The sequence below is a fragment of the Mus pahari genome, chromosome 21, assembly GCF_900095145.1.
Source record: "Mus pahari chromosome 21, PAHARI_EIJ_v1.1, whole genome shotgun sequence".
Taxonomy (NCBI): domain Eukaryota; kingdom Metazoa; phylum Chordata; class Mammalia; order Rodentia; family Muridae; genus Mus; species Mus pahari.
In genome coordinates, this window is record NC_034610.1 from 19,578,140 (window position 1) to 19,588,539 (window position 10,400).

Below are 10,400 nucleotides of genomic sequence, written 5' to 3' on the forward strand. Positions count from 1 at the left end.
GCCTCGAACTCAGAAATCCGCCTGCCTCTGCCTCCCGAGTGCTGGGATTAAAGGCGTGCGCCACCACGCCCGGCCACGGAAAGTGTTGGTACTATTAAGGCAGCAAATGCTTTGATAGTAGTAGAGTTTGGAGCTCCTCCAGAATGCAACGCTTTCTGAAAGGGGAGTTGCACGGTCCAATCTGGGTGTGAAGAGGCTCTCGTGAGCTCAGAGGGCTTGGGACACAGGAGAGAGGATGTACTATCCTAGAGGCTGTTACTAGTTTTGGTGTGCTAACAAGCACTTTGTCAGACTGTCATATCCTGTTGTGACAAGGGCAGAGCACAGCACTTCGGTACACAGCGTGGTAGATAAGGGACAACTGCACAAACAAGTGAGGGGGATGTGGATTGGCAGGTAAGCAGCACCCTTCCCCCACCCTCATATAAGACCCACTCCAAAGATTGAATGGCACTTTTTTGCAGAAGGAAGAAAAAGCCACAGGCCTGTGAGACAGCCACGGAAAACACAGAAAGTGCACGTGGCCTATGAGGTTGCTAACAGTGAGGAAGGCGAAGATGCTGAGCCCCTCAAAGCGCCCGTTTGGGAGCCCCAGAACTGGCAACAGCAACTGGCCAACATCCGCATCATGAGAAGCAAGAAGGATGCACCTGTGGACCAGCTAGGCGCCGAGCAGTGCTATGACGCAAGTGCCCCCCCGAAGGTATGCAACACCTCCACCTGTCCGGCAAGCTGCTTGCTTCCTCTTAGGTCTCTACCAGAAAATGAGCAAGACCTGCCAGCTCTCCCCGCTGCCATACAGGAGGGTACATACATACATACATACATACATACCCAGGAGGATGCACTCCTCCCGTAACCTTAGAGCATGTACAGCGTACATCACCTGTCAATCCCTGTGGCCACTGTGCATGTCAGAGTGCCTGAGACTTGAGGCCTCATGCATAGTGGTGGTGCATTCTGGAACATCCAAGACTGCAAGAGAAGCAGACTCCCTTACACTGTACTGGTCCCTTAGGCGAACCATAGTTCTTACCACCTTCCGATTCTGGATAACCTGAGTATCTCTAACTCTGGGCCTTCTTGGCTATAAAGTGAGTAGTGTTGCACTGTAACAGTAGTAGCTGGCTATGGTCTAATATCCATCCCGTACAAGGTATGATTCCAAGTAATTCATCGGAGCTTCGTGCTGCTCTATAGAAGTGGATCATTAGTCCATGTTAGATGTAACAAGACAGACGGGAAGGGACTTGGCTGGGACCAGTCACCATCCTGGCCCCTGTCCTTGCACAAGCAGGTGAGGAGGTACCAGGTGCTCTTGTCACTGATGCTCTCCAGCCAGACCAAAGACCAGGTCACAGCAGGTGCCATGCAACGGCTCCGGGCCCGGGGCTTGACTGTGGAAAGTGTTCTGCAGACCGATGAAGACACGCTGGGCAGACTCATCTACCCTGTGGGCTTCTGGAGGGTAAGCGTTATACCCTTGGCAACAGAGCCAGGGGGGCATTGTTCTGAGGATGAGGGGCTGGCATCCCTGACTGCAGAGGCTTTTCATGCTTCTGACCTGCCAGAAGGGGTATCCCGTGGGGCTAGTGCCCTGCCCCTGAAGTTCCTGGGATGCTCCTCTACACATCCCTTCATTTCTCTGCCCTCCCACCCAGCTGCCTCCACTTCCCTTCCTTCCCTTCCCCTCCTAGGCTCCCCAGACTGTGTCACTCCACAGAACCCTGGGAGGTGGGTGGGTCTGTGGGGAGGGCGCTTCCCCTTGGCACTGCGTGGGCCACCGTCTATCAGATTGGTTTTAAATAGCCCTCTCCACTCAGGCACAGGATGGGAACCACCCAGCTGTTCTGGCGGTGCCTGGGGGCGTCCCAGCCTCCAGCCTTCCTTCCTGAAGGCCCAGGTGCTGTTGAGTCTAGGCACCGCTTAGCCTCTGGACGGAATACTGAGGCAGGGAACCCCCCACTGGTTCCCACACATTAGAGGGGGTTGGGTCTAGTCATGCGCTGGAGGCCTGCCATGGGTCCCTTCAGGCCTCTTTGCTGCTTTTGGTTCTTTACCTCCTGGAGAGGTGGGACATGGGCAGATGATCTGTGACGCTGAGCACCTGTGGGTCCTCTCGATTAGGCTGTTCCTTGCCCAAGGCTGACCCACACTGTCTTTCAGAACAAGGTAAAATACATCAAACAGACAACTGCCATCCTACAACGGCGCTACGAAGGGGACATCCCTGCTTCCGTGGCCGAGCTGGTAGCCTTGCCAGGTGTTGGGCCCAAGATGGCACACTTGGCTATGGCTGTGGCCTGGGGGACCATATCAGGCATAGGTGAGTTGTTTGCACCGAGAGGAAGGAGAAGTCAGCTCTGAGCTTGATTCTTCTTGGGTTCTATTGGGGTTCCCCAAAGTTTCTGTGACTCAAACCAGAGTATCGAAAGGGTATTGTCAGTGTTGAGCACATTGACACTGCTGGGCGCTAATGACAAGAACTCACATCTGCTGGGTTCCGTCTGCACGCTGATGACTATGAGGGACTTGAAGTTGGCTGATGGGCACATACTGTAGAGTCAGCGAGGAATGCTTCGCCTCCGCTTAGGAAGGGTGATCGATAGGCGGGACATGTAACAACCCTGAGCGCCTGACCTAGGCTTCAGGGATCAGGGAAACCTTCCGGTTTTGGTTTTGGTTTTGGGGGATGGTGTTTGTTTGTTGGGTTGGGTTTTTTTTTTTTTTTTGTTGGGTTTTTTTTCCCCCGAGACAGGGTTTCTCTGTATAGCCCTGGCTGTCCTAGAACTCACTTTGTAGACCAGGCTGGCCTCGAACTCAGAAATCCACCTGCCTCTGCCTCCCGAGTGCTGGGATTAAAGGCGTGCGCCACTTTTTGTTTTGTTTTATTTTTGAGACAGGGTTTCTCTGTGTAGCCCTGGCTGTCCTGTAATTCATTCTGTAGACCAGGCTGGTCTCAAACTCACCAAGATCTGCCCACCTCTGCCTCCCAAGTACCAGGATTTAAAGGCACGCGCCGCCACCACCACCACCACCACCACCCATCGAATCTGCCTCACCTTTGTAAATCCCAGGCTTATAATCATGCTTGACTGTGCCCAACCCCAGGAAATCTTTCTGAGGTCATGTTTCAGTTTAGAGTTTCCTGTGAGTTAGCAGGACCAAGAGGTGGAAGTGTGCCCCAGACAGAAAACAGAGCGACCATAAAGCTGAGGAATGACGCAGAAAGCTCTAGAATGGGTGGGGCAAAATGATGTTATGGTGGAGGAAGAAGAAGGTGGTCTTGTGGGATGAGAATGGAGAGTGATGTCTGGCATCCTTTTTCTGGGTATCATCTGGTAGCGTTTGAAGCTCAGTGTAGCTAGATTGAAGGCATACTCCCTGGGGCAGTGACAGAGGTGCTGCCTTCTCAGGGCTCTGCCTAAACTTGTCGGGGCTCCTGTGATCACATAAAAAAACAAGATTTAGTCCTGAACCCTCTTTGGGCCCCCAACCCTTGGCTCTTCCATGTGCCCAGTGGAGGGATTCCTTCAGAGGTCTCTAAGCCGGTAGGGCCTTTTAGCACTGCTGCATGGGCGGAGGGCAGCTAGGGGCCCAGGGCTTTGACTGGAAGCTGGTGATGGCCTGTTGACACTGGAGAGAGAATAGCGAGCATTGGAATAGCCAGGCCAGGTAGGAAGTGGGTGAGGCCTCCCGCCTCAGTCTCCACTCCTCAGCTCCCAAAGCCACCAGCAGCCTCTTAGTTGACACTTGAGCTTATCTAGACAGTGTCCTCAGCTGCCTGAGTCCCAGGAGTAGGGAGTGTCTTTGTTGGGTAGCTCTGTGGGGGAAGGGCCCTGCAGGGAATTATGCTTCCAGGCTTCCAGTGATCAGGACAAGGGCTGAGTCCACTCACTTCCCTGTAGTCTGAGGGCCTGGCTACCTGCTGTGAGACCCCCAGGGTTGCCTCCTGAGGAGAAAATGTGTTCTCTCAAATGAAAAGCACTCTGGAGTTCTGACCTTTGCAGCTGGGTGACCTTAGGTCAAACACAGGGCCTCTCTGAGCTTGAGTTCACCTCCAGTGAAGTGGCTGACCTCCTTAACACCACAAATGCATAGGAAGCCCTTCTGGACAACATAGGAGGTTTATACATGTGATCCTGCGTCGGGGCCTCTGGGGTCCTATTGAGTATGCTCACCTCTGTGACACAGAGAAGGAAAAGGCTAAGGCTTCCATGATACGACCCCTCAGCCTGCACCTCCAGCCTTTCCCCAGACAGTTAGCAAGTCAGGGAGCTGGCATGGGGACTTGGGAGCTGTTTGACAAACCTTTGGAACAGAAAGGCAGGCACTGCAGTTGAGCAGGCAGCTTGGCAGGAGCCCCCAGTGAAGGCATGAGGCTGAATCCCTACAGTGGCCAGCTTTGGGCACAGGGACTGGAGCATAGCTGCAGCCACCCTGCTCCTGCTCCCCATTCTGTCCCCAGCAGCTTAGTAGCAGGTACCAGCTACCTCTGTAACAGTGACCCACAGGGCCAAGCTTCTGCCACCCAGTTCAGTGCTCAAAGCCATTGGAGAGTCTGGAAGGGGCGTAGGGCCCAGGAAGATGGAGCAGCAGAAGCAGCGGAAGGCCCTCCTAATCCAGGCCTCATTCTTGGGTTTAGACTAAGAGTTCACACTTTGGGGTTCGGGGCTTATTTTGTTTTTCCCAGGATAGAGTTGTGTTTGTTTGTTTGTTTGAGACAGCCTTACTCTGTAGCCCAAGCTAGCCCTGAATTCGGAGCACTCCTACCTCAAGCTTTTAAGTGCTGGGAAGGAACCACAATGCCTGCCTTAGATTGTGGTTGTTTCATTTTGTCTTGTTTTGAAACTGGGTTTCTCTGTGTAGCCCTGGCTGTCCTGGAACTCACTCTGTAGACCAGGCTGGCTTTAAACTCAGAGATCCACCTGCAAGCCTTTAATCGCATCACTTGGGAGGCAGAGGCAGGTGGATTTCTTGAGTTTGAAGCCAGCCTGGTCTACAGAGTGAGTTCTAGGAGGATAGTCAAGGCCTCAAGAAAGACCCTGTCTCAAAAACAAACACAAAACCAGGCTGCTTACGTGCCAGACTGAGGACTCAGACAGCCACGCAGATACTGTACCTTCTCTCATGGGAGGGACCCTGGGCTGTCTCCTAGCCACACTTGCTTAGGACCAGAGACTCGGGTAGGGACACAGCCCAGCTGGCTGAGTGCCCTTGTTCAGCCTGCCCTGTCTCCAAGCAGCAGTGGACACACATGTGCACAGAATAGCCAACAGACTGAGGTGGACCAAGAAGATGACCAAGACCCCAGAGGAGACACGGAAGAACTTGGAGGAGTGGCTACCCAGGTACAGTGTAGCTTGGTGAGCTTGGGGGAGGGAGGTGTCCTGCTGTCGTCCACACTGACCCACTCTTACCCTCACAGAGTGATGTGGAGTGAGGTCAGTGGACAGCTTGGGAGAGGGAGGTGTCCTGCTGTCGTCCACACTGACCTGCCTCTTACCCTCACAGGGTGCTGTGGAGTGAGGTCAATGGACTACTGGTAGGCTTCGGCCAACAGATCTGTCTTCCTGTCCATCCTCGATGTCAGGCTTGCCTCAACAAGGCCCTGTGCCCTGCTGCCCAGGACCTCTAAGGGCCATAGGGCTTCCCCTGGCTAGTGTCTGTGAGGTGCCTTGTGGGGAGGGATAGTAAGCTTTGGGCGTGTTTGCAATAAAGGTGGGAAGTTTTTCACGGTTGATTTCTTGCCCCGTCGGCTTCAGGTCAGGCTGAGGAGCATGTGTGTGGTGCAGCGTGTCCGCTCTGATCTCATGTGGGGGCAGGATCGCCTGCGAGGCTGCGTAGGGACAGTGTGGGAGGGAGGGGGCCATAAGCCCAGGAGGGAGGAAACAGCCAGCTGCAGCCAGCTGCTGGGAAGCCTATGGGGGAAGCATCCCTGTGAACTCTCACACCTCTGGACCTAGCTCCCGAACCCACCCCATGTTAACAGAGGAACTCTAGACTCAGGACTTGACACGGGTGGAGGAGAGGATGACATCGTTCCTCACTCACCTAAAGGTCTTCTGGAATGGGCCTCACTCCTCACCCCTACCCCTCAACTGAAGATTCAGAAAACACACAGGCGCCAGAGTTCAAGGCAAGGCCTGTTTAATTTGAGGGCGCGCATGCGCTATGGCTTATGAGGCAGACTGCAGTGCCAGTGAGTGAGTTTGGGGAGTCAAGGGTGGAGGGTAGGAGCCAGGTAGGCATAAGGCAGGGGACAGGCCCAGGAGCCCAGGATCATACCTGGGAATGGCTCACACAGAGCCACAATTCCAGGCCCTGGAGCTGCAGAGCAGGATAAGCGGCTTGTCCGGAGGCTGCTCTCTTAAGAGTCATGGAACACCCATCCTCTGCCCCCCAGAGAGCCTAGGCTCTGCATTCCAGAACCCAGCGTGTGGGAGGTAGCACAGGGGTGGCTAGGCAGAGAAGAGAGGCCTGGCCTAGGGACCATCCCACATGAGGGATGGGACAGAGGGACAGCTCCTCCAGGCACAGCTGGCCCTGAGGTCCTTGACTGAGTGTTCTCTGGTCTCTGCTCAGGATGGTGCTGCTGACAGGGTGGGTAAGAAAGGGTTTGCAGAGAAAGGTTTTGTTTTATTGCAATTATTTAGAGTGAGTCCCAGGGGGTTGGGGGAGGGGGCTCCACTATTAACTAGAAACATATGTGGAGCTGGAGACCTTTTAGGAAAAAAAGCGAAAACATGAATTCCTTTCAGTCAGCAGGCCCGAGGCAGGACGGCAGAGGCCCTTGGCAGACCACCACACACAGCCCCTCCCCCTCACTGTTTCTGTCTCCGGTCTGTCTTGGCTGGCTGTGTCTATCTCTGTCTCTCTCCTCTCTGGGTTTCTCTCTTCTCTGATCTTGCTATGACCACCGCAGCACCCAGTGGACAAGACAAAGGCTCAGGGGTCATGGGTTGGTTTCTGGGTGGTGCAATGCCACCCTCCAGTCTGCTGAGGCTTGGGGGGCTCTGGAGAGGCCCAAGGTCCGACAGGAAAAGACCCTGGGACCCCTGGACAGGCAGAGAGGGACTCAGAAGTTGCTGAAGATCTCTCGCTTCCGGTTCCAGTCCATCTGAGGTGCCCGCTTGTTGACCCGAGTGGCTCGAGCCTTCTCCTTGGCCTCGGCTGCTGTGGGACTCAGGTGAAGGCCGCTTTCCTGGAAGGGGTCTCGCTGCCAGGCACTGCCATCCTGGGGGCAGGTAAGGTACAAACAGTGAGCCATACCGGTGGCAGCCACCTTCCCAAGGACCTTACGCCAGGGGCCACCTCGGGGCTTGGGAAACTAGCCCAAAGACTTCTTGGAAGTGGTAGCCCTACCATCCTGGTAGGCATCTCCACAGAGATCCACTCCAAAGGCCTCTGAAGCCCCATGAGTGAGCATCACGGCAGTTACCTCGGTGTCCTTCTCTGAGCCTGGCAGGTCACTTCGGGATGAGCACACAGAGCCGCCATTGAGCTAGGAAACCAAGGGCCGGTTGTGCTTTCAGTGTTCCCACACCGGTGTACCCAGGTCTTCTCACGCACGCACGCGCGCGCGCTCGCACACACACACACACACACACACACACACACGGCTGCAGTGAGTTCTTGTTCAGCAGTGAGCACACTTCGGTCACTGTCTGGGCCAGGGCATAGCTGGCACCTAACAGCACACAGGCAAGTCCAACATGAGCAGTCACGATACGGGGAGCAGCTGTGGAGATGGGAATCAGCTATGTTGTCAAAGCAGGATGGTGTCCCAAGAAGGTAAAGACTACTCAGTAGTCATGTAGGGACAAGGCACAGAAAGATGGCCCAGGACCCCAGAATTTGCCCACACTGCATCTGTGCTGGTGCTAACGCCATGCAGGATCCACAGTGGCTATTTGTTTTGTTTTGAGACAGGGTTTCTCTGTGCAGCTCTGGCCGCGTTAGAACTCACTCTGTAGACCAACCTGGCCTTTAATTCAGAGATCTGCCTGCTTTTGGTTCCCAAGTGCTGGGAGCACAGCCTGCTAGCACAGAGGGTATTTTTGAGAGAACCAGGCCAGTTGGTTTCACAACTGTACATCTTCAAGGGCAGAGGTCCCCAGAAGCAGCCTCTATCATGTCTGGGGGCAGAAGTAGAGGTACACGGATGGTCACTTGGGTCCACCCTCTCACCTGGGCAGGACTGGTCCCGTTCGTGACTGGTGATGGCAGTGGACCTGTGGGGACAGCAAGTTAGTGGCTGCACCGACCCTACCCTCTGCCCCAAAGGCAACAGCCTACCTTCTACATGTTCCTCAGTGGGTACGACCCTCAACCGCTTGAAGTGTTCATCTGTCTCAGGATCGACAACCAGCAGCCGGGCTTCGTCCTCCTGTGCCTTGATTCTGGCGACAACCTCGGCATGTCGAAGCCCCTCCACATTCTGCCCATTCACCTGCCGCCACCCACACAGGGTCAGAAAGGCCTGAGGGGCCCAGTCGGCCCAGTGCCACCCAGCCAGGTGTGCCATCAAATATTCATCGAAGCCACCAGCAGCCAAAGCTGCAAGAAGAGTGCCAGCTCAAGTTCCCTGAGTCTTCCCTCCTCCTGCAGGGACCCAGGGCCCGCACATGGACACGCAGGGACATACAGACACACGGGGACCCAGGGTACCTCAATGAGCCGGTCCTGGGCACGGAGGCCAGAGTGAGAAGCAGGAGAGCCAGGATCCACAGAGCGGATGTACTGGCCAGGCCGGGACTTGTCACTATGCAGGTTGAACCCGTAGCCCTGGGGTCCCCTTCGCAAGTGGCAGAGGCGGGGACGCAGCTCTCTTGGGGACCCATTGATATCCTGTAGACCCATAGGAGGTGACATCAGCCTCCCATAGGAGGCTCTACCCGCAGCCTCCCAGCCCTTATGTTCTAGGGACCAATCCCAGGTTTCATTGACGACCTTGTGTGCCCTGTGACTGAGGCATTTAGTGAGGAGGCCACCTATTACACAGCTTTAGCTGTGGGGCTAGGGACAAAGCATGTTACCAAGCATGTAAACACCTAACGAGCTGGCTGCCGGCAGGACCTGTGGAAGAATTCATAGGGGTACTGTGCACAACCTGGGGCTCTAGAAGGACTAAGCGCCCCACCAGAGGCCCCGGGAAGACCGCACCTTTGGGTTTTGCCTCCCCTGTCTCCCTTCTGTCCCACCCCCCATCTTTAGGGTTAGTGTCCTGGAGGCCTGAGCAGCTTTGTCTTCTTCTCAGGCCTTCAAGAGCCTCCCTGGCTGTGTGGCAGCTATTTGCTTTAGAATTTCAACACTAACTGGAGCCGCTGCCCAAACCCGATGGGCCCAGAAAGCAGGGGCAGCAAATAAGAAAGATCCAGTGGTTCCCAGTCCTAGCCTACGGTGTTTCCTAACCCACACCATGGAAGGGCCCACGGGGCCCACAGGGACTCCCCCCACTGCCCCAGGCTGCCCTTCTTTACCTCTGGCATCGTGCAGTAGGTCTCTTGGCCAGCAGTCTATGCAGGCAGGGACCAGCCTGCTGACCCCCCACCCGGGCAGGGGCCAAGCCAGAGATGCTGCTGCTAAATGGCCAGCAGCTGCTGGTGCCCAGTTACACAGGGCCAGTGGCCGGGGTGGGCAGACAGGTGGCAGCTCAGGTTTCTGGGTGTGAGTGCAGGTGACAGTGTGCTAGCAGGGGGCATTGCCTCCCTTCCACTACTACCCTGCCCCTCAAGGCTGATGCTGAGGGAGTGTAGAGCCGGAAGGATCGATCCTTCCTGTCTCAGGGCAGATCTCTCAGTCTCAGGTAACTAACTGTCTTTCCCTAAGCCCGCATTATCTCTGCTGCCCACTACCACCACCCCTTTTGGAGTTTTGAGGAAAAGGTCCCATGTTTTAACCCAGGCTAGCCTAAAACTCACAACCCGAAGTGATCTTTTTGTTTTAGCTTCTGAGTGCTGGAATTATAGGCATATACCGCCACGCTCGCTCCAAACCCTAAGTGTGGCATCATCCGTCTCCATGGGCGGCAGGAATAAGTACTCTCTTCTATGCAGGGCCACACCTAGTGTTAGGGCTCTGGGATAGCCCTTCAACCTGGATGTTCTCTGTCTAGCCTGCACTCAGGACTCCCCTTCCTTGATCCCAAAGCCCAACTGGCTTTTCATCTGGACTCTCCTGCCGAGCTTTTGTGCACAGCCACAGTCTGTCCCATCACACCAACAATTACAGATTAAGTTGTCCCCTGGGGGCTCAGGCAGGCAATGTTGCCTGAACTCAGGGTTGTAAGGCCTCAAAGATCCTCAAAACCCCACTGCAAGCCGGGCATGGTGGCGCATGCCTTTAATCCCAGCACTCGGGAGGCAGAGGCAGGTGGATTTCTGAGTTCGAGGCCAGCC

General features: G+C 55.2%; 2 protein-coding genes across 4 annotated transcripts in view; one reads left to right on the plus strand and one right to left on the minus strand.

Moving 5' to 3' along the window:
- The window catches only part of Nthl1 (nth like DNA glycosylase 1), a 6,730-nt gene extending 987 nt beyond the window's left edge, over positions 1-5,743 (plus strand). Inside the window, exons 2-6 of the mRNA XM_021221600.1 lie at positions 465-703; positions 1,298-1,468; positions 2,167-2,326; positions 5,246-5,351; positions 5,515-5,743. Coding sequence (XP_021077259.1) covers positions 465-703; positions 1,298-1,468; positions 2,167-2,326; positions 5,246-5,351; positions 5,515-5,638 — 800 coding nt within the window. The 3' untranslated portion in view covers positions 5,639-5,743. The remainder of the gene's footprint in view (positions 1-464; positions 704-1,297; positions 1,469-2,166; positions 2,327-5,245; positions 5,352-5,514) is intronic.
- Positions 5,744-6,129: 386 nt separating this feature from the next.
- The window catches only part of Slc9a3r2 (SLC9A3 regulator 2), a 10,872-nt gene continuing 6,601 nt past the window's right edge, over positions 6,130-10,400 (minus strand). For 2 of the 3 annotated variants that reach the window (XM_021221194.1, XM_021221198.2), the window contains 5 exons: positions 8,671-8,850; positions 8,299-8,452; positions 8,191-8,234; positions 7,442-7,504; positions 6,130-7,237 (listed from right to left, as the gene is read on the minus strand). In XM_021221194.1, coding sequence (XP_021076853.1) covers positions 7,079-7,237; positions 7,442-7,504; positions 8,191-8,234; positions 8,299-8,452; positions 8,671-8,850 — 600 coding nt within the window. In that variant the 3' untranslated portion in view covers positions 6,130-7,078. The remainder of the gene's footprint in view (positions 7,238-7,441; positions 7,505-8,190; positions 8,235-8,298; positions 8,453-8,670; positions 8,851-10,400) is intronic. The other variant, XM_021221197.1, reaches the window with a different exon arrangement.